The following is a 23,207-nucleotide window of genomic DNA, read 5'->3' as shown; positions in this document are numbered from 1 at the left end:
TTGCACAGCAAAACAGTACCTTGCAGGATCATTCTTACATCAAAATATCTTGCTTTCAGCCACACTTAGACAGCACCTAAACCACCACAAAGGAATGTGAATTAGTTATGCTGCATCCGAGTGCAACCTTTACACTATCGATTAATATTAGACCATTTAGATCTCAGATTTACACTGACAGTAATTCTTATGATTGAGAGGAGGAAAGGACAGAGATCTTTGCTGGATGTTAGCTAGCTGGAGTCCATTTCTTGCTCTTCTGCCTCGGGAGGATACAATTCATCCAAAATCATCTCTGGAACAAGAAGAAAATCTTATTTCAGAGGGTCACTTTCTAATTGATAGAGTAGAGTTATAGCTGGTGTCTTTGCATTGTGAAACATGACTGTGGAAGGCTACGGCAAACAGCCTTTGTCAAGGTTCAGTGGCAAACAGGCCTTTAGAGATGAGTTTTGTCATACAAGCTTCTCCCTCTCTTCTTGAAAGCCTTTTCTTTTTAGGCACTGAAGGAGAGGATGATGTCAGACAGTCAGTTAATTTAGCTATTAATGGAAAAACAGTAGAAAGCACTTTGTTCTTTTCCAGCTGGTTCTGACTAACGGCATCAAGGGACAAGGAGGAGAGGCAATTCCTTGAGATCTGTGCTCTCTAGGAAACAGGATGCTGAAAGCACAGGGCAAGGCCTGACAGACATAGGCTGGAGGAGCTTTTGGGGTAATGGAGGAAGGTTGGGGGAAAAGAGGATGTAAAAAGATGTTAAGGAGGCAACAGGGAAAACAACTGCAGAAAGCAGGCTTAATGCTAGCTGGAGACCTGGTATAATGAGGGAGCTTTTAAATGTGGTCACATATAGTGCAGATTGTTCTGCTGCAGAGAGGTAGAGATCTTGTCTGATCAGATAATAGAGATGTTTTTAGGGGGAGAAGACAAGGTAAAAACTATTAAAGAAGAAAAGTACAGGAGTGAATCAGTCTAATGAAGCCTGAGAAAGTGTAGTATAGACTGTCATCTTCAGAGGGGTCAGCAACAACCATCCACGGCTTTTGGTATGTGGTACTTGTTAAATGAGATAAATTTCTATTTCCACAAAATGGAAAAAAAACCAACATCATCTAACTGGTTTTACCTTCACAGGCATTCAGCTTTTGAGTCTTCCTGAGAATGACCCTTATGCTCGGCATGGCTTGCTCGTACTGATGGAGAACCCCCAAACGGTGTTCGTGAAACAGTTTATCTTTCTGAGACAGGCTGTGCAAGAGGAGAACTGCATCCCATAAGAACTGAATGATCTTGTTCCTTGTGTGCACACACACTGTTCTCAGAGATCTTCTGATCTTCATCCACTGCCTGTGTAACATTATATCAGTGCCTTAACCACCTGCAGGAGGAGGAAAAAAGGCACCTCAAATGCACTAAGTAAAATTACAGTGGTGGAAAACTTATTTCATTCTGAACTTTCCTGATTAATCTCCTCAAACGTCCTGATTTCAGAATATTTTCTAGCAAGCAACAGCCAGCTTCCTAGAAAGTGGCATCCTTGGAAGTAGCAGAACACTTCTGTTTCCTTGCAGCTAAAAAAAAAAGGCGTAAAAAGCTATTTTGGCATTGTTAGGGGTACCTTGAATTTCTCAGCTGATTAAGCTCAGATGCTGCAGCGACATACCTCGAAGCTACACTGGCAGTCCGTGCCAGGTAACAAAGCTGCAGGACCGGAACACCATGTGTACTCTTGTCAGGAGTCGAACTGTCTATGGCAAAGACACAGACTGCCTTATCAGGGGAACTAGGGCTCGGCAGAACTATCAGACAATCCAGCTGCAAATAAAGGAGGGTAGAATTGATATTTCATTACTCGTTCCACCACATTACTGGTTTTTTTCTTGAGTTGATCATTTTACCCCCAAAAACTGTTAACAGTTTTCCCATATGTGGAATTTGCCTGGCACAGAAACCTTTTCAGCTGTCTGATGGGAAAGGCTAGCGAGCGGCAGTGGCCATAAGTCACTGCCTACAAATAATACCATTTACACTTAATATCACAAGTGTAGGTAGGGCGATAGTGAAATGGTTCAGAATTCTTTCAAATGAGAGCAGACGTGGAGCAAGTGGTAGAGCCTTGAATGAGTTGCCTCTGTCAGTACAAACAATAGCAATTAAATGAAAAGCTGTTCTTTATAGATCTGATTACTACTCTAGTGCAGCAAGCTAGACCGAATACCACAGATATGACCCTACACTGCTACAGACTGCCTTGCCATTTACATGTAAAAACTCGTACGAATTCAGCTCAGAAGTTACCAATACAATCAAGCAAATCGTGGAGTTCGCTTCTTTTACTCACTCTTTGATCTAAAGCCTAGTGTCAAACATTTACAGCCATCCTAGGACCCTTCCTGCTCTTCAAGCAAGACTGATGTCATCTTTAAGACCAGACACTGATTCAAGGCAGCTGCTCTTCAAAATCATCACAAGCCCTTCCTTGGCAGTGCTCTCTTTCAGCTGAGGGAAGAACTTGCTAGTCAGACAGTTTGGGCTTGGCTCTGCTCCTCCCAACTCCCCCAACTGGAAGCGGCAGGAAAAAGACATGTGAACAAACAGCTGGGTTACCTCTTGCTCCAGCTGCAGCCAAAGCATTTCAGATGCCGATTTATCTGAGCCTCGATGTGATGTACACTGTACAGTGCTAGGAGAGGCAGGGTCTGAAACAGAGAAAGCTTTGGTCTTCTGCCACCTAGTCAGTTGTTTAGGACAAAAATTAACTGTCACACACAAAGGCATTTCAGAAAGTATGTAATGTGCTATCCCGGGACTCAGGCTGAACTTTTTGCTTCATTCAGACACCTTAAGCAGGTGCTGAAGAAAACTGACCTGTCCCTTAAACTTTATAGGGGCATTTGTGGCGAACGCTGTCCTTCTCCATTCCTAAGGAACTGGACATAGACTATATTTGTCACACAGAGCACTGGAATCCCTAAACTCAGTGTCATGAGTGCTGATAATTTACACTTCTAAAGTCTTCAAAAGTATGGATAAGGCTCTGAGCAGCCTGCTCAAGGGAAGGTGTCCCTGGCAGGGGATTGGAATTGGATGAGCTTTAAGGTCGCTTCCAACACAAACCCTTCTATGATTCGATTAATCTGGAAAGCAGTTGTAAAAATCCACACGGATACCAAGAGTGCTGCATGTAGACAGCACCACAGACAAAATACTCCTCAAACAATACCTGACACTGCACCAGAAAACAAGTTTTCAGGTAACACATTTTTGCTTTTTGGGGATTTAACATCTCGGAGCAAGGCCTGTTTGTGTTACTGTTGGTCTTGCTAACTGACATTCAGCCAATAACCGTTCTGTGTTATGCAGTCGTCTTACCTGAACGAGAACAAAGCTGAGCGACCAGCATGTGGTGCTGAGCAAGAACGGAGAGCAGCCTCACGGTCAGAAGGGCAGCGGGCAGAGGGGTCTCGGGACACAGGCACCGGAGCAGTGTCTGACTGCTCAGGAAGTGCTGAAAACTTGAAGAGACAACTCACACTTAGAAACGGGAAATGTACTGACAAGTTGAAAATACACTATTTCTTGTACACGGCATTGTAATTTATGCCTTTTTAGCCATTCAGAACATACTCGATCTCAACTTTTGGGTTATAAATAAAAAGTACGCTGAAAGATGTACTGTTACGCTTGCAGTCAGTCTGCAATTCATCCTATCGTGTCTATTCAAACATGAGCAGGTGAAACATCTCACTTTGAAGGGAGCCTGTTTACCCACCAGGATGAGAATCTGTGCTTTCGCTCCACAAAACCCCCCAACGTGAACATTAGACACTGTGAGCAACTGCATATGGCCTCAAGAAATTGTCTCACTTCCAAGTGACAGCGATGCAATGAGGGAACAACATCTGCTTTGTTTAAACACTGTAACATCTCATTACTGATTGGGGGCAATTATCATACTCAGTATCAGCACAGGCAACAGAAAGATTCTCAACTGCTTCTCAGCAGCGATCTGAGCAATGGGATATTCTCCCACGTGTCAACACTCCTACTGCCACCTGCACAAACAATTCCAGAGAACGGAAACTGCTAAACAACAGAGCCTCAAATAATCCCAAAGCTGTTACCAACTTACTTTATTAGCAACTCCAGTGTTGTATTTTCAGCTAGTTTCACCAGAGCCTTGAGGCTTTGGTTCAATACGCTACAGGTCTGGGAGCCTCTGGCAGCAGCAAAATCTACAACCTGCAGCAGCTTCTTAAACAAAGAATGCTGAGCTCGATCGTTACTAGAGCATCCTTCGGAACGACAGGCAGCCCTCCTTGCATCCTGGTATCTTCTTTAGTATCACACTGATCATCACACAGCATATTCTTCTCTGTCTTGGAAACCTGTTCATCTCCAGCAGCAGAAATTTTTTCTACTCCAGTGGACAGCAACGCGTTGACAACATCACAGCTATAAAATGCCAAATAATAAAGAATACCCAGTGACAGAACTGTAGTTTCTTCAAGAGACAGCTTCAAGTCCTCCTTATTTGACACCACATTTGTGTTGGTTCTGGAAGAAACAGCTGAATGGTTTCCACAAGAACTATTTATGGACTTGTCCACCGACTGTACCGCTTGACAGTACACGCTGATGTGGTGTTCGACCAAGGGCAAGAGATGCACAGCACCTCGGATCTTGCAGCGTGCGAGGGCAAGAACTCTCTCTGGCTTTCTGCTGGGCTTCCTTCAGATAATCCTTCGTCCATTGCAATCAAGTTCAAGCCTGTTATTGCAAGTTTCTGAGCTTCTCGCAGGGATACAGGAGAAGCAATTTCTTCTCGAGTTGTCCTGCTGCTGGGCAGTTACGTGGACTTCCTGTCCAAAGAAAATTAAAAGAAGGGAAATACTTCAAAAGAAAAGGCAGAGAATATGGTGGAAATGTGAGTTATCCATATTCTGAATCAAATAACGGAAAGCCTAGAGTACGAAGAGATGTCCGTTTCCAAAATAAAATATAGATTGGGGAAAACCAGAAAGCCCTACTCCTTGATTCCTATATGGAGGGAGCAATTTCAAAGCTTTCCTAGGTCTTGCAAAAGTATTCAGAGCTTACAGCTGAGTAACTTCAACAGCTCACTATAAGCCGTTATCTGAAACTGCATTTCAAGCACTGGCTTCACAGTTTAAAGCTTTTAATTAATGATCAAAGATGCAGAATGACGTTCCAAGTTTTGTATTAAATGACCCAAGCAAAACAGCACTGAACAGCCAGAATGAGCCATCCTATGTGAGCAAGCATTCCTTAGCGTGGAGAATGCCACTGCTCTAAGAACACATCAGAGACAGTTTAAGAAAATTTACAATAGATCTTACATATCAAAATAGTTTGGCTGCAGGACAGCTCCCAGGAGAGGCTCGGTGTTACTGCTGAGAAGGTGGCAGAGTCCTAGTGACAACCCCGGGACAATGGGCTGCTTCATCAGGCATTCAGCAAGAGAGAACCTAGAAGGGTACAGAAAAAAATTAATTTAAAACATGATTTAAACATTAACCAAATTCTATTTAGTGATTTTTGAATTACAATCTGATACTAGCAAAGTCTCTTGAGCCAAGTGATCACACATCCCAACCATCCTGATGACTTGCCCTCCATGTTCCAGTCCAGACTTTAAATTATGTGATGCCATTCTATTCTGAATTGAGTTTTTAAGTCGTCCTGGTGTTGGCTGTTGCAAATGCGGGTCTATTGGGTTTTATCTTCATTTACACTAAAGTACATTTTCCCTGGTTTTATATGTTTAGAATAAAAAACATAAAACTTGTTGATACTGGGAGAGCCAGACTTGTAGCAAGATGCCTTTTGATCCTTAACATTCCATAAAGCAAAAACACAGGCAAACTATTTTCTTAAACAGAACAACAAAGAATGTTGTTAGGATACAAGACAATGAATAGAATCTGAAATGTTTTACTGCAAAAATCAATATTCAAAGCCAAGAGCAACCAGAGCTGTTCTGCGCCGCAGCACTGTTCAAACAGGCTGCCCAGCAGGACACTGCTTGGCAACGGCATTGTGCTGCTCCATGGAAACACTCACTGTCACCACATGGACAGAATTCAGTTACCTTGGGTGTTTCGTCTATGTGCAGAGTTGTAGGAACCATTTTTTCCCATTGCTACCTGCTTCACAGACGACACTTCAGGATGGGCGACCTTAGTGTCTAGACCAAACAGTGTAATTGTGATTCTAATACAGAACTGCATCATTCATGTATGTTCCACAGGTTTCTCAATGCTATTACTCTCTACTTTTCTTTTAGAAACAACCTCAATGCCTAATGCTGAATTCCCACCCTGGCAGATTTATGTGACTGTGTCAGGTAAAACTCATCGTACAATTCCAAAAAACATGGAGCGTGTCAGAATCCTCCCATCAGCGACACACACCACAGTTCCTGACCAAATGGAAGCCAAGAGCCTTGCAGGTTCAGCAGGCAAACTACCAAGTGTGTTGACAAGCCAACAGTCATATCGAGTGTGGTTACCAACACTGACAGAGGCTGGAGAAATAGCAATGCTTAAAGGCTCCTGGATTTTTCTTTTGGATGGTGTTCCTACTGCCCAGACAGTTTCAGACCGAATGCTGTAACTGGCAGGAACAGCTCAGAATTTTCATGACTTCATGTAAGGATTAGTTGATGATATCTAAACTTCTTCCAGGTTCTCGCCATGGAAACATGGCAGTCGGCTGCTATAAAAACCCCACTGTTTTGTTTTGTGTTACAGTAATCTTTAAATCCATGCATGTATTCTTTCCCTAAGCCCAACTCAATGAATTTCAAGATACAATTATGTCAGGATTACTGCTCTGTGTATGAAAGAGGAAATGATTAAACTGTTTCAGTTGTTTCTTTCAATGTGGCTAAATATGTACCATTTATAATAAGATCTCCAAAAGGTCAGCTTTAAAGCCAAAGCCACTAGAACATAAAAAACACATTGGCTGACCACAGACTGAATTAATAAATGGTCAAACAATTTCCTGTTCTTCTTCCTTCCATAAGAAAGGTAGAGAACAATTTGGATATTTTAGTTCATCACATAATAAATTATAGTTTTTCATTCCGCCAACAGCCACTTCATCATTGACACCCTGGCATCTGGCAAACGGGCATTACCACAGCGTAAATTAACGTGACCTTGATGTAAATGTCAGTCCTGGCTGTTTAACACAAATCACTATAAAATAGCAAGAAATTTAAGCAAAAGATGAAACACACACTTGTTTTTTCTCTGCAGTGAACCTGCTGACACTGTTTAGTCACATCATACAAAAATCCTTATTCAAGGTAGAATGCTCGTTCGCTTGTACTCTAAAAATGCTGCCAGTTAGAGATGGCTTTACCTTCTTTGATCAAAGTAGTTACTGAAGAAGACGATGGTCTAGTGGACATTTCAGCACTAAAGGATTCCTTTGTAGGAAAGGCTATTCTTCCAGGCTGTGGAGAACACCCTTCTGATTCCCCTTGTATTGCAAAGTTCTTTTTAGGGCTAAAATAAGAATCAAACACTTAGATTAATCAAGGTTTCTTTTGTCTTTGTTTTATTAAACAAGGATCTATTTGAAAGCTTTTGTGATAGTTATGTTCTAAAGGAACATCACCATAAAACACATTTCTGTCACAGAGAAAAAGAAGGCTCCTGTTGAGCCAATTCCACAGAGGCCAGCAGACTTTCTTTGGATCTATATTTTCAAGAAAACAGAGCTCAGAGTTCTACAAAGAAAACCTCCTCGATCATTTAAGCACACACATTGTAACTCAGATTCCTTTTTCAAACCTCATACCTGGGCGTTAAAACTGTCTGAGGAACACGTTTATTTCTTTCACAGTTCTGAATTCACGTTCTTAATTCATTCATTTCCGCATCTTTGAACTGCAACTCGGACCGCAAGGACAGTAACTGAAAGAGGAATTAAAAAGACAGTTTTGCTGTTACCAGAGAACTTAGCGGTTACAACTGCAGAGCCACTGGAATTGCCACAGGACTTCCAGGTGACCACCTACTGACTGTGACCTCTGCCTGAGGTCCCAGTTTTCATGCACACCAGTCCGTTAACACTACCTTAGAAGCACATGCCACAAGTTCTGGCCAGAAGCTCAGGGCTCCTCACGACAGAGCAAGTGTCCCGCAGAACACGAGCACAGGGAGGCTGCAAACAGCAGAGTCAGCAGCGCAAAGGCAGCCTCTGCCCTAGGAGTTTTGGAAGGGGACTGCAACAGGAGCAGCAAGCTGCTCAGGATTGTAAAGCACCTTTGGTCCCATTTGCCCACTTTAAAATACATTCCAATGTTCATTTCTGGACACTGCTTAAAAAAAATAGCAACAAGTGAACAGAAACCTCAATGCTTTGAATTTTACTCTTTTCTTTTGGCAGAATAAAACTGAGCGAGTTCTTACAAATGCTTTATTCGAAGTAAGAGAATAAAAGCACACACCGTTTGGAAATTTCACACGTTCTCCATAGGCTAAATGGTTTGTGACATCATTAAGCCATAAAATTGGCTTCTGCATGGAACAGGTAACGGATGTAGTTACAAACCTTTTTGGAGAACTCTTTTTCACTTAAGGTCTGAGCTTTCTGCCATTCTAACAGCATATATGATCTCTTCTGCTCATCCATCACTTGCTCCATCTGCTGCATTGAGTCACGCAGAATTTTAATCTCGTCCATTTTCAATAAGATTTCATCTTGCATTTCCTTCAGCTGCAAACAGATGAATTCTATTATATGGACGTACATAAACCAACACTATGTATTTACACCATTAGTGGTTGAAAATCAGGTAGATCTGTACAATCTAGGGAGAAAAATGCTCCTGTAACTCAGTTCAAAAATCTGTAACATTGCTTCTAATCTTTTTCTGATTACATCAGGCTCAGCTACTGCTTCCTCTAACAGATCTGTAAAATGGCAGCAAAGGCACATTTTCACATACCGCCCCGGTATCTGCCAGAGACCATTCTCCTCCTTCCCCTGCCCTGTGATCATGTTCATTCTTTGAAAAGTATTCTGGTCACAAACATCAATAATTCATCCATTGTTTGGATGATAACAATGATCATTTAATTAAAAACACTCATCAGAATCACCAGCCAACAGGCACGCTGCCCTATGGCAAGCTACGCCCCCACACAGCATCTTCTTGTCTCTAGCATTCTGAACAGCCACCACCACTGGGACGAGGCTGCTGAGAGAGGATGGAACAGGTTATTCAGAACAGCGTGGAGGAAAAAGCAGACACCTCTGTATCACTATTTAAAATTATCTTCTACCCTGAAGTCGAACATGGTGCACAGGCAGGAGCTTCCCCAATATAGAAAGATATAACAGGGCTGGGAAGGATTCAGAGAGCAGAGGTAATGGTGACAAGAGGAAGGAAAATGGAGCAGGTCCCTTCCATCCAGGTGGAAGCACAACAATGGGGAGACCAAGGTCTACAGAGGCGCGAGGGTTGTGCATGAGTTATTCCTTGTTTACTGCCTCTCATACAGCCACGATCCATCCTGAGAACACATTGTTATGCTGCAGATCTCTTCCACACTAACAGGTATCCAACTCCCCCGCAGCATCTTCAAACACACTACAGAACACTGAATACAGGGATCATATTTCTGGATTACGAAGGACCAATGTGAAATTTCACCAGAGGTCAAAGGACTATTCTGGTTACACATCACCATAAACCTGCTTGGCTCTCATCCTTCCCAAGCTGTCTGCAAAGAACAGGCAGCCCTGGTACCGGCATTCCCACCTCCTCACTTTTCCACACCTATTTCTTTCCATAAAGGATCATTAGAAGGTAAAGTAACACAACACAACTTAAGAGTGACTTTCTCAAACGTTTATGTTGCACAAACTCACTCTTCCTAAAGGATAGAGAAGGGACTTGTTAGGAAACAAGGAAAACTGACAAACTAGCATTTGCTAATCTGGAATGACCAGGAAATAAGATTGCTCTTGCTCTTAACACTACTAGAGCTTCTTTCTACTATGCCGCTTTTAATAGATCCATGGATTTCAAAGATTGCTAATCAACTAGATTGGAATGAAATGCTTGGAATGGAACTCATTCCACCTTTCAATTAACTCTACTGAAAAACTAGACATTACAGGGAAGGGGAGGACATCACTAACCTTCTGTTTGATTTCTTCGTGCTGTGTTTGCAGGACTTCAAACTGGAACACATCCCGCAGACTATCTGCTGCACCGCTTCCTGCTGCGGAAAGGAGCCGAGAGCTGTTCTGAAGCACGTGTGATGCATATGCATCACTGATAACATCAAGACTTCGACGCCATGAAATACATCTGAATATCTCAATATTTCTATCATTGCTGCGAGCAGGTACACTGCGCACAGCTCACCACCGCTGTCAAATTTTTAGAGCTTGTCCAAGCTTAAAACAGAGAAGAAACCCTCCCCTCAAGTGCTTGTACCTCAAACAGCGAGATGACCCACAGTAAGCACAAGCACTGCCCTCCCAGGTAACTTTAGTTTACAGACCCTGCACAGATAAGGGTGTAACAACGCCTGACCTGGAGGATTACAGATGTTAGCATGGCTGAACCACACAGCCCTCCGTGCTTCATTAGGAACAAAACCCTGTACCCTACATGCTCTTCAATGTAAAGCTGACAACCGACTGCTAACAGAAGACATGTTATGCAGGTTGATGGTCTGTGAGCATTATGCTAAAAATGAGACTTAAGCACACTGGAAGTTCATGAAACCTAGTTGGTGCATTTTAGCAGGTTGGATACAAAACCGGCTTGGTTGATTTGGCAGGTGAACACCACTGTGCCAGGACAAGAGCTGTGCTCTGGGCCCCTAACACTGTCAGTTTGATGCCTGCATGTCATTTCTTTGATCCTTAGGAGCTCCCTGGCCAGCGGGGATGGCCAGAACAATTCCTAAATGGAGGAACTACCCTCTCCCCAGGCTGGTTAACAGCACAGACGGGTGCAGGACCTCAGGGGCAGAAAAACTGGCACAGCCTTTGACCCACACAGGCCGTGTCAGCACACAGGGGGAGAGGGAAGTCTGTTACCCCTTACCCCAACCCTTGTACGGCCCACCTGGGCACACTGACCTCCCGCTGCGGTTTCCCCAGCCTCCCTGCCACACTGAACCCTCCCTCCAGTTCCCTCTGCACCGCCGGTGCTACACCGACTCTGTTCAACAGCCCCCTCGGCGGCTTGTCCCGGTTTCTACGAAGCACACCAACATTCTTCCCTCCGTCCTCCCAGCCCTGGCAATGTCAAAGCCCACCTGTGCAGCAAGGATGAGTAGGGGAGAATGAGCCATTCTGTCTCTGCCACTCGTTTGCCTATCAGGATGACTAAACTGGCACCTGGCCACCCCCTCCCTTATCAGATTTACACCACAGATTTCAGAACAAAGACTCAGAGGTGATCCTCAAAACAAAAGGATTCATAAGACTTGTGAATAGGAATCTACATATGTTGCACTTGGGTGATTTAGACTATGAGTTTTTGTGACGGAAACATCCTGATCTACGACCCTGGATTTTCGGGATTCCTACACGTTGGTGGAGATTGCACTGGCAGAAAGCAATCCCCTGTGTCCCATACCATCGGGCGCCACTGACCAAAGTAAAGGAGATGGGCCGAGTGGTACCGGAGATGTTATCACACCAGAAGGGACTATAAGAGAATGAGAGGAGCAAGCCTTAATCAGAGCTCCCTCTCTGCTGGTCTGAGATCCCCCACCGATGTCAACAATCTACGAACACTAAACACCGGTCTCCCCCTGGTCGGTCACTCCGGTGTCCCTCCGGTCGGTCACTCCAGTCTCCCTCCTGGTCAGTCACTCCGGTCCCTACTCCGGTCGGTCACTCCCGTCTCCCCCCTGGTCAGTCACTCCGGTCCCTACTCCGGTCGGTCACTCCGGTCTCCCCCTGGTCGGTCACTCCTGTCTCCTCCCCGGATATTCACTCTGGCCTCCCCCCGGTCGGTCACACCGGTCTTCCCCTGGTCGGTCACTCCGGTCCCCCCCCCAGTTGGTCACTCCAGTTTCCCTCCCGGTCCCTGCTCCGGTCGGTCACTCTGGTCCCCCCCCGGTCTATCACTCCAGTCTCCCTTCCAGTCCGTCACTCCGGTCCCCGCTCCAGTCGGTCACTCTGGTCCCGCCCCGGTCTATCACTCCGGTCTCCCTCCCGGTCCATCACTCCGGTCCCCGCTCCGGTTGGTCACTCTGGTCCCCGCCGCGTTCGGTCACTCCGGTCTCCCCTTGGTCCGTCACTCGGGTCCCGGCTCCGGTCGGTCACTCCCCGGGGTCCCCCCCCGGGTGCTTGTGTGAATATCTGGAATTTAGGTATTTTGAAGTATTTGATAGCTGTGGCAGGGAACATAAATTTATCAGTGTATCTCAATTTATCAGTGCGTGTATGACAGGAACTCCTCCTCAGTCCTTCTGCGCCGTCAGACACTTACACCGTTTGGTGTTTCGTGCTATATGCTGAAACGTAACGTGTGACGCCTTGATATGAATTTGTAATTTCTGTTCTGGAGACTTTGTACTCTGTGAACTAAAAGTTTTAACAGGAAAAGTCCCGAGGTTTTTCCAGAAGTGCCTTGCCAAACGATGGCAGTTTAGCTGAAGGCTAGGTGACTGGACCTGTTCTCTTCCCTCTTTACAGATGGTCACACAGCGCCTGTGCCAGAAAGCTGTTTAGGACGTGTCCTCCTTTACCCATTAACAGCTCCAAGGACCAGACACCACGTTAGGGTATGTCTGTGATCCCGGACAATACGGTGTTTTCCCAGGGCCGGTTGTGTGTCGCAGGACGGTGTTTGACTGTGGACAAACAGCATAACGTTAACAGCAAAGGATCTGCAGTAAAGCGTTAGCCTGTCCTGAGAACATGGAAAGTATCACGTCTGTGTAACTCCTGCCCAGGCTGCTGAGTCTGCTCTGTCGGCCTGCTTTCACCTCTTGAAGCAAAGAGCTTTTTGTTTTCCAGTCATTGGAATGTCACTCAATACAAGGCAACCAAAAAGCTCTTCATCCCTGCATCTTTCCTTCCTTGCCCACAGGATTAAAGGCTGTAAGAACAGGCTTCAAGGAGGAGTTTAGAGGGCTCGGTCTTGTTCCATTCTTTTTTAGTACCTTCTTAAAGCTATTAGGATTTCACCATCATGTTCTGCTTTTAAGACCTCCAGCAATTTCTAACGACGTCTTCTTTTCCATATTTATTCTCTTATTGATCCCGATAATTCATCACCACGCTGGGGTTGCTCGGCTGGGTTTTGGCTTGCACCCCATCCCCCCCCGATAATTCTTCGTACTTTTCCCCTCCATAGATATTCAGGACTCCTGTGCGTGGAAAGCCAGTATTTAATGCTCTTGTTGATGTGCAAAAAATATTGTTTGTCTTGGCAGTTCCTTGGAGTTACGTATGCTGCGCAGTGAAGTTATTTATGCTCTGTGCCTGTAACATCTGTTCTGTTTACTCCATGGCCTCTTCAGGACTCGCTCCAACGGCTCCATGTCCTTCCTGTGCTGAGGACTCCAGAACTGGATGCAGGGCTCCAGGTGAGGTCTCACCAGAGCGGAGCAGAGGGGCAGAATCCCCTCCCTCACCCTGCCGGTCCCACTGCCTTGGATCCAGCCCAGGACACGGTTGGCTTTCTGGGCGGCAAGAGCACATTGCCAGCTCCTGTCCAGCTTCTCGTCCATCAGCACCCCAAGTCCTTCTCCACAGGGCTGCTCTCTATCCGTCCTCCACCCAGCCTGTACCGAAACCACGGATTGCCCTTCAGGAGTGTCAACTGCACCGCTCAGCTTGGTGTCATCTGCAAACTTGCTGAGGGTGCACTCGATCTCGCTGCCTCTATCGCTGATGAATAAAACGGCACTGGTCCCAGTAGGGACTCCTAAAGGGGCACCACTTGTCACGAGCCGCCACTTGGAATCTGAGCTGTTGAGCACTACCATTTGCATGCAACCATTCAACCCATTCCTTATCCACCAAAGAGTCCACCCATCAAATCCACCTCTCTCCGATTTAGAGAGTAGTCAAAGACTGTGTCAGAGGCTGTACAGACATGCAGGTAGGTTATATCCAGTGCTTTCCCCTTGTCCGCTGATAGGTCACTCCGACATAGAAAGCCAGCGGGTTGGTCAGGGAGGACTTGCCCTTGGTGTAAAGCCGTGTTGGCCATCTCGAATCAGCACCTTGCCCCCCTCGTTCTTTAGCAGAGCTTCTAGGAGGATCTGTTCCATGGTCTTTGTAGGTCAGCAGTTCCTAGAGTCCTCCTTGCTACCCCTTCTAAAGTCGGGCACAATGTTCCCCTTCTTCCAGCCACCAGGGACTTCCCCTGACTGTAGCTGAGGGCTTTTTAGCCTGGAGGAGGCTGAGGGGAGACCTCATCCCTCTCCGCAGCTCCTGGAAAGGAGGCTGGAACCAGGTGGGCACTGGGCTCTTCTCCCAGGTAACAAGTGACAGGACGAGAGGAAATGGCCTCGAGTTGCACTGGGGGGGTTCAGATTGGATGTTAGGAAAAAATTCTTTACTTGAAGAGTGGTGAAGCCCTGGCAGAGGCTGCCCAGGGCAGAGGTGGAGTCTCCCTCCATGGAGGGGTTCACAAACCGTGTGGCCATGGCACTTGGGGACTTGGTGAGCGGGCGCGGTGGGACTGGGCTGACGGTTGCACTGGATGAGCCGAGAGGGCTTTTCCAGCCTCAGTGATTCTGTGATTCTATGACGCCAATGCTGCCCGGCTGCTGGTGTTGGGGCTCCTGGTCTCCACTACCCTTGAGCAATTGTGCGGCTCCAGCGCTGCCTGGCTGGCGATGCTGCTCTCAGCACTCGGTGCTGGCACCCGGCTGCTCTGACACCACCTCCTTGTCCGGGTGTAGGGAGTCTGGGCCCGACGTCGCATCCGGGTGTGCTCTCGCAGGCGGTCGGGCCCAGAGGGACTGGAGCAGCTGCTGCCTTCAAGCGCTGGGGAGCCACGGGACAGCCCTGATCCCTCAGTGTTGGCACTGCTGGTCTGCGGTGCCAGGGAGCCGTGGGATGGTCCTGAAGCTGCGTGGCTTTCGGTGCCAGAGTTGCTGGTCTCCAGTGTTGGTGTGGGGGACTGTCCTGATGCCTCCTCGCTTTCTGTCCTGGGGTTGGTGGTCTCTGGTAGCTGTGGAGCTGTTGGGCGGCCCCAGCGCTGCCTGGCTGGAGGTGCTGCTCTCGGCGCTCGGTGCTGGCACCCGGCTGCTCTCCCGGCATCTTCTTGTCCGGGTGTAGGGTGTCTGGGCCCGACGTCGCATGCGGGTGCGCTCTCGCAGGCGGTCGGGCCCAGAGGGGCCGGAGCGGTTGCTGCCCTCAAGTAATGGGGAGCCATGGGACAGCCCCGTACCCTCAGTGCCGGGGCTGTAGGTCTGCGGTGCCAGGGGACCGTGGGATGGTCCCGATGCCTCCTGGTTTTCGGTGCCGGTCTGAGGTGCCGGAGAGCCATGGGAAGGCCCCAATCCCGCCTGGCTGTCAGTCCTGGCGCCCGTGATCTCCGAGCTGGCGCTGGAGGCTGTTTGTGGAAGCAGGACGGTGAAGGACGCAGCCCCCCAGGCCCGGGGCAGGTTAGGCCAGAGCGGTGCCCCAGCCCTTCTGGAGCTGAGAGGCTCTGTCGTGGCCACCCTGGGCACCCGCCGCCAGCCCTTGCCTGCCCGCCGGCTTGGGGACAACCGGGTGCTTGGTCTCTTACCAGTGCCCAGGCCTGCACAGCCGTCGCACTCCCAGTGGGTCGTGGTGTTCCGCAAGAAGGAGCAGCGCCGGTGGGTGCCCTCAGCAGCACAGGAGCTGCACAGGAGCAGCTCCCAGGGCCTGTGGAAGCAAATGGGTTCATGGCTCTGGGAACAAAGTGACCGCGGCATGGGATTGTCTGAGAGCTTTGTTCTTAGTCCTTCTGCCTCGAGGTCTTGGCAAGAGAGAGATCCCGTGCAGACCCCGGGGTGCAGCATTGGCCACTTACCCCTCTTCCTCCACCTGCTCCCTGCCTTCTGGAAAAAGGCACTCCCTGGCATCACAGCGGCTGTGCCTCTCATATAACTGCTCATAGTTATCGTCATCCTCCCATGATGGACCTCTTTTGGCAAAGGAAGGGAATATTGATGAGCCCCTGCTGCCTTGGCATGAGGCAGATGCAGGGCGTCCCCTCTCTTCCCACCCTGCGCCGTTTCCACCTCCTCCGTGAAGCTGAAGCCCAGACCCACGGGACAGCAGAGCACCAGGGCAGCTGGGGCAGGCCCTGGCACAGCACAGGGCTTGCAGCTTCCTGTCTTGTGAGTTGGGAAACTAAAAAAACCAACCTCTTGGGGATTTGGATCCCCATGGTCAGCATTTCCATCCGAAATCGATATTCATTGCGGCACTGTGGGCAGCAGAAGCCGTGGGTGCCAGCGTGGATAGCATGCTTCTGGATGCAGCCCCGGTGGAACCAGGCGTGTTTGCATGCTGGGCACACCATGGTCATGTACGACTTTGTGTCCTCCACGGGGTCCAGGCAGATGACGCAGGTGGTGTTCTTCTCCGGGGCCACCTTCACTAACTGTTCTGGCCGATGCTCCCAGCAGAAGGACCTGGGGGAAGAGGAAAGGGATGGGCGAGGTGACAAGTGCCGGATCCTTCCCTGGTGGCAGTGAGGAGGGCAGAGGTGTGGCCGTCTCAGGTTGGACTCGATGACCTCGAAGGTCTATTTCAACTTAAATGATTCTGTGTGAAGGAGCCCCAGACCCTGCCTGGCTCTCACTCTCCCTCTGACGGGCTGCTAGGAGGTGTCACTAGGGCTCCTTTCTTATTTGACTGATACCGGTAGGAAGGGGACTCAAGGTGAGGGACCTCCCCCAGGGGAGCCAGCTGCTCTTACCTGTAGAGCCCAAAGAACTGGCTGACACATCCACCCTCCATGGCACAGGGGAGATGGAAGCTGCGGTCACAGTCTGGCTCTCGGCAGGTGATGGTGGCCCCGTTCTCACCACAGACGAAGCAGCTCTGGAAAGAGCAGAGCAGCCCTTTCAGCAGCAGCCTCGGGGCCTCCACAGGCAGCCCCACGGCCCCAGGCAGGACGCAGGATGTGGCTGCTGTTGGGTCACAGCCTCAAGATCCACCTGGCAGAAGAGGCTCCGGTGCCGGCGCCCCTGTGGAGCTGCTGGGCCCAAGGCTTTTGTCTCAGAGCTGCTTGGAAAGGCCGGCATTTCTTTCCAGGGATCTGGGCTAATCTACTGCCAGCCTCTCCTGGCAAAAATCTCCCTGTTCTTGTCAGGTCCTCACCTTCTTTGCTGCCCGCTTGATCGTGTGTCGAATATCCTTAAGGGGAACCCCATCCCTGGACCCTTGATGAAAGAGCCCGTTGGCAAAAAACTGCAGGAGAGACAAGAGGAGGAGCTGGTGAGGAGAGCGTGGCAGGGACTGCCTGTTGGAACTATGGAAAGATCTGCCGAGGAACTCACCAGGCAAAAGACGTGGGCACAGAGCCCTTCTTTCTCCACTTTGCGCCCGCAGATATCCGGGTCAGCCTCTACCCGGCGACACAGCATGCAGGCTGAAGGAGAGAGAGCAAATGGCAGTGGGAACGAGCACCTCCGCGGGGCCGGGGAAAACGTCCCTGAAGGGAACAGCCCAGCCTGGGCCCCGGTCCGGGGCGCTTGGGGAGCTCGTGGCTCCTCCTGCCACCGCTCCAGGCCCCACCCTGACGGCCCAGACAACCCCTCTGCAAGGTGTGGGACGAGGATGTTGCTCTCACCCTTCTCCATCAAGCTAGACTCCTTCTTCTTCCTTGCAAACATGGCCGACGCCAGAGGTGAGCCTATGGAGAGTCCCTGTCCCAGCGGCGCTGGGCTGTCTCCTCCAAACGATCCTCCGCGACTCTGAGGGAGTAACAGGAGGCGGGTGAGGGAGAAACGAGATGAGGGTGAGCTTGCAGCACCGTCCCACAGCCCCGAGGCCTGGGCCCCCTACTCCCTTGGCAGCCCCTCACGAGCCCCGTCCCTCCCGTGCTCTCTCCTCACCTCACCAGGTCGCACTGATGCACGGCCTCTGCCCGGCGTTGAAGTACCTTGGCTTGGCCTCGCGGGTCACAATGGCCGTGGCGACACCAGCACTGCTGGCCACTGTGACATCAGCACTGCTGCCCGTGTCTAGGGAGCACGTAGGCCAGTGGTGCCCAGGCCTCGGGGCTCTGAGACGGTGCTGCAAGCTCACCCTCATCTCGTTTCTCCCTCACCCACCTCCTGTTACTCCCTCAGAGTCGCAGAGGAGCGTTTGGAGGAGACAGCCCAGCGCCGCTGGGACAGGGACTCTCCATAGGCTCACCGCTGGCGTCGGCCATGTCTGCAACGAACGAGGAGGGCTCCAGCTCAATGGAGCAGGGTGAGCGCAAAGTCCTTGTCCCTCACCTGGTAGAGGGGTTGTCGGGGCTGTCAGGGTGGGGCCCGGAGCGGTGGCAGGGGGAGCCATGAGTACTCCAAGCACCCCAGGGCAGGGCCCAGGCTGGGCAGTCCCCCTCAGAGATGCTTAACCCCGGCCCCGCAGAGGTGCTCATTCCCACTGGCATTTGCTCTCTCCCCTCCAGCCTGCGTGCTGTGTCGCTGGGCAGAGGCTGACCCAGATATCTGCGGGCCCAAAGAGGAGAAGGAAGGGTTCTGTGCCCATGTCTTTTGCCTGGTGAGTTCCTCGGCACCTCCCTCCAGCTTTCTAACAGGCGGTCCCTGCCACGCTCTCCTCACCCGCTTTTCCTCTTGTCTCTCCTGCAGCATTTTGCCAATGACCTCTTTATCCATGAGACCAACCAAAGGGCATTACTGGCGGGATATCTCCCTCAGGATATTCTACGTACAGTCGAGCGGGCAGCAGGGCAGGTGAGGGCCTGACAGGAACAGGGAGATGTGTGCAGCGGCCACATCCTGCGCCCTGCCTGGGGCTGTGGGACTGCCTGTGGAGGCCCTGAGGCTGCCGCTGAAGGGGTTACTCTGCTCTTTCCAGAGATGCTTTGTCTGTAGCGAGAGCAGGGCCGCCATCACCTGCCAAGAGCCAGGCTGTGATTTGCAGCTTCCATCTCCCCTGTGCCATGGAGGGTGGATGCATCAACCAGTACCCTCCTGAGTACAGGTATTTCCTCTCCCTCCCTCCTCACTGCCACCAGGGAAGGACCCAGCACTTGTCACTTCACCCACCCTTTCCTCTTCCCCCAGGTCCTTCTGCTGGGAGCATTGCCAGAACAGTTAGCGAGGGTGGCTCCGGAGAAGAACACCACCTGCGTCATCTGCCTGGACCCCATGGAGGGACACAATGTCCTACATGACCATGGTGCCCAGCATGCAAACACGCCTGGTTCCACCAGGGCTGCATCCAGGTACGAGCTGTTCTTTCGCTCTCAGGGCATGACAGTTGCTCAGCGCCACCGCGGCCTCACTCATGCTCCTTACGATTCTCCTGCAGGGACAGGCTGTGTGGGATGACACTTACTCTTCTGCTGCCCCCTGTGTAGAGACAAGGAGTCATTTCTCGCTGAAATGCTCGTCATGGGGATCTGAGTCCCTTGAGGTTGGTTGTCCTTCTGTCCGGCTGACAGGACAGGAGACAGCAAGTGCTGTTCCGTGGGTCTGGGCTTCTTCTTCACAGAGGAGGTGGAAACGGTGCAGGGCAGGAGGAGCAGGGACGCCCTGCATCTGCCTCATGCCAGGGCAGCGGGGGCTCATCGATTTTCCTTTCTCCATCAGGCGTCCATCAGCAGAGAGCAGCGAGGAAATCAAGGCTCTAATTGCGAGGCACAGCCGCTGTGATGCCAGGGAGTGCCTTTGTCCAGGAGGCAGGGAACAGGCGGCGGAACACGGGTAAGTGGCCAAAGCTGCATGCCGGAGGTCTGCACAGGATCTCTCTCTCGCCAAGATCTTGAGGCAGAAGGACTAAGAACAAAGCTCTGTCAGACAATCCCATGCCGCAGTCACTTTGTTCCCAGAGGCATGAACCCATTTGCTTCCACAGGCCCTGGGAGCTGCTCCTGTGCAGCTCCTGTGCTGCTGAGGGCACCCACTGACGCTGCTCCTTCTTGCCACACAGCAGAACCCACTGGGAATGCGACGACTGTGCAGGCCTGGGCACTGGTGAGAGACCAAGCACCCGGTTGTCCCCAGGCCGGCGGGCAGGCAAGGGCTGGCGGCGGGTGCCCAGGGTGGCCACGGCAGAGCCTCTCAGCTCCAGAAGGGCTGGGGGCACCTCTCCGGCCTAACCTGCCCCAGGCCTGGGGGGCCGCACCCTTGACAGCCCTGCTTCCACAAACAGCCTCCAGCACCAGCTTGGAGATCACGGGCGCCAGGACTGACAGCCAGGCGGGATTGGGGCCTTCCCATGGCTCTCCGGCACCCGAGACCAGCACCGAAAGCCAGGAGGCATCGGGATCATCCCACTGACCCCTGGCACTGCAGACTGACAGCCCCAGCACTGAGGGTACAGGGCTGTCCCATGGCTCCCCATTACTTGAGGGCAGCAACCGCTCCGGACCCCCTGGGCCCGACCGCCTGCGAGAGCACACCCGCATGCGACGTCAGGCCCAGACACCCTACACCCAGACAAGAAGATGCCGGGAGAGCAGCCGGGTGCCAGCACCGAGTGCTGAGAGCAGCACCTCCAGCCAGGCAGCGCTGGGGCCATCCAACAGCTCCACAGTACCAGAGACGACCAACCCCAGGACTGAAAGCCAGGAAGTATCGGGACAGTCTCCGACATCACCAGTGGAGACCAGCAACCCCAGCACCAAAAGCCAGGAGGCATCGGGACCATCCCAGGGCTCCCAGGCACCGCAGACCAGCAGTGCCAACACTGAGGGATCAGGGCTGTCCCGTGGCTCCCCAGCGCTTGAGGGCAGCAGCCGTTCCAGCCCCTCTGGGCCCAACTGCCTGCGAGAGCGCACCCGGATGCGACGTCAGGCCCAGACACCCTACACCCAGACAAGGAAGTGCCGGGAGAGCAGCCGGGTGCCAGCACCGAGTGCTGAGAGCAGCACCGCCAGCCAGGCAGCGCTGGAGCCGCCCAACTCTTCCACAGCACCAGACACCACCAACCCCAGGACGGAAAGCCAGTAAGTATCGGGACAGTCTCCAACATCACCACTGGAGACCAGCAACCCCAGCACCGAAAGCCAGGAGGCATCGGGACCATCTCAGGGCTCCCAGGATCCGCAGACCAGCAGTTCCAAGACTGGGGGATCAGGGCTGTCTCCCTCTGGGCCCGACCGCCTGCGAGAGCGCACCCGCAGGCGACGTCGTGCCCAGACTCCCTACACTCAGACGAGGAGGTGATGTGAGAGCAGCCAGGTGCCAGCACCAAGTGCTGAGAGCAGCACCACCAGCCAGGCAGCGCTGGGGCCATCCCACACTTCTGCAGCACCAGAAACCAGTGGTGTTTTATTCATCAGTGATAGAGCCAGCAAGATTGAGTGCACCCACAGCAAGTTTGCAGATGACACCAAGCTGAGTGGTGCAGTTGACACTCCTGAAGGAGGGGATGTCATTCATAGGGACCTGGACAAGTTGGAGAAGTGGGCCCACACAAACTTCATGAGGTTCAACAAGGCCAAGAGCAAGATCCTACACCCGGGTCAGGGCAATTCGCAGTTTCGGTACAGGCTGGGTGGAGGACGGATTGAGAGCCCTGTGGAGAAGGACTTGGGGTGCTGATGGACGAGAAGCTGGACAGGAGCTGGCAATGTGCTCTTGCCGCCCAGAAAGCCAACCATGTCCTGGGCTGGATCCAAGGCAGTGGGACCAGCAGGGTGAGGGAGGGGATTCTGCCCCTCTGCTCCACTCTGGTGAGACCTCACCTGGAGCCCTGCATCCAGTTGTGGAGTCCTCAGCACAGGAAGGACATGGAGCTGTTGGAGCGCGTCCTGAAGAGGCCACGGAGTAAACAGAACCGACAGCAACACTGAGCCCCGGGGAACATCGCTTGTGACCGGCTGCTAGCTGGAGTCCTCCTGTGGCTGCCCAGCGCTCGAGAGCAGCAGAAGCTCCAGCCCCCCTGGGCCTGTGCGGATGCAAGATGCCTGCTTGCAACATGGAGCCACAAATCCCTACAGCTGGCCTGGGCGCCAACGTGGCACCAGCCGTGCCCTCGTCCCCCACCGGTGCCCCCATCACCCTGCAGCCGCACAATAAAGCTGTCCGCTCTTCTCTGCCCCAGAAGGTTCCATGCTGGTTTGTCAGCTCCATCCTCATCTCCCGGACGTGGGGTCGGACACGGCATGAGCGGGCAACGCTCTTCGGTGCGACTGCTGCCTGAGCTCCCAGGCGCTGCCGAGCTACAGCGCTGGGCTGGAGCTAGCCGAGGAGCCTGGCTCTGAACCGCAGCGCTCGGTCCCCGGCACCGTTCCCCTCTGCCAGCACCCGGCTAACAGAGCCGTGCCGGGCCCTGGCGCTGGAAAGCCGTGAGAAATCTCGGGGTGCCCAGTGAGAAGGAGACCCTGAGCACAAGAGTCGGGCCAGGAAGGCGGCTGGTAGCAGAGAGTGGCTGGGGGCACTCCAAACACAGGAGCTGGAGCCTAAACTCCCTCCAGCCAGCACAGACGTGGATGCGGGGCCGGCCACGCACCCGTCCACAGCTGCTGGCCTGGCACATGGGGGGCTCTGCCCCGGCGCACCTCTCCCTGGTCACACTGATCTTTCCCCGCTGCCCGGTCACTCCGATCTGCTCCTACTCCCCAGTCACACCGATCATCTCTCCCCAGTCACACCGATTTCCCCCCGCTGCCCGGTGACATATCCCTCCCTGTCTTGGAGCTGCTGTAGAGGGCTGCTGTCTTTTCGAGTCAAGGGGTGGGGAGGGGCCAGATAGAGGTCTGGTGGCCACTCCACATCAGCGTCCATATCAAAGCCCACCTGTGCAGCAAGGATGAGTAGGGGAGAATGAGCCATTCTGTCTCTGCCACTCGTTTGCCTATCAGGATGACTAAACTGGCACCTGGCCACCGCCTCCCTTATCAGATTTACACCACAGATTTCAGAACAAAGACTCAGAGGTGATCCTCAAAACAAAAGGATTAATAAGTTTTGTGAATAGAAATCTACATATGTTGCACTTGGGTGATTTAGACTATGAGTTTTGGTGACGGAAACATCCTGATCTACGACCCTGGATTTTCTGGATTCCTACACGTT

The 23,207-nt window shown here is 51.5% G+C and overlaps 1 protein-coding gene and 1 pseudogene across 1 annotated transcript; both read right to left on the bottom strand.

The window, feature by feature from the left end:
* Positions 1-233: 233 nt before the first annotated feature.
* Positions 234-10,382, bottom strand: LOC128850693 (ATR-interacting protein-like; annotated as a pseudogene).
* Positions 10,383-15,044: 4,662 nt separating this feature from the next.
* LOC104061480 (PHD finger protein 7) lies at positions 15,045-17,810 on the bottom strand. Its single transcript, XM_009563427.2, has 8 exons — positions 17,801-17,810; positions 17,508-17,599; positions 17,329-17,418; positions 16,925-17,049; positions 16,368-16,637; positions 16,031-16,144; positions 15,764-15,882; positions 15,045-15,586 (listed from the first exon to the last, which is right to left on the bottom strand). The coding sequence occupies exons 1-8, from the start codon at positions 17,808-17,810 to the stop codon at positions 15,045-15,047; spliced, it is 1,362 nt and encodes a 453-aa protein (XP_009561722.2).
* Between the last annotated feature and the right edge of the window lie 5,397 nt (positions 17,811-23,207).

This window comes from Cuculus canorus, unplaced genomic scaffold (assembly GCF_017976375.1).
Source record: "Cuculus canorus isolate bCucCan1 unplaced genomic scaffold, bCucCan1.pri scaffold_54_arrow_ctg1, whole genome shotgun sequence".
In the NCBI taxonomy this organism is placed as follows: Eukaryota; Metazoa; Chordata; class Aves; order Cuculiformes; family Cuculidae; genus Cuculus; species Cuculus canorus.
Note: the sequence above shows the minus strand (reverse complement) of the source record. Positions and strands in the feature narration are given on the sequence as shown.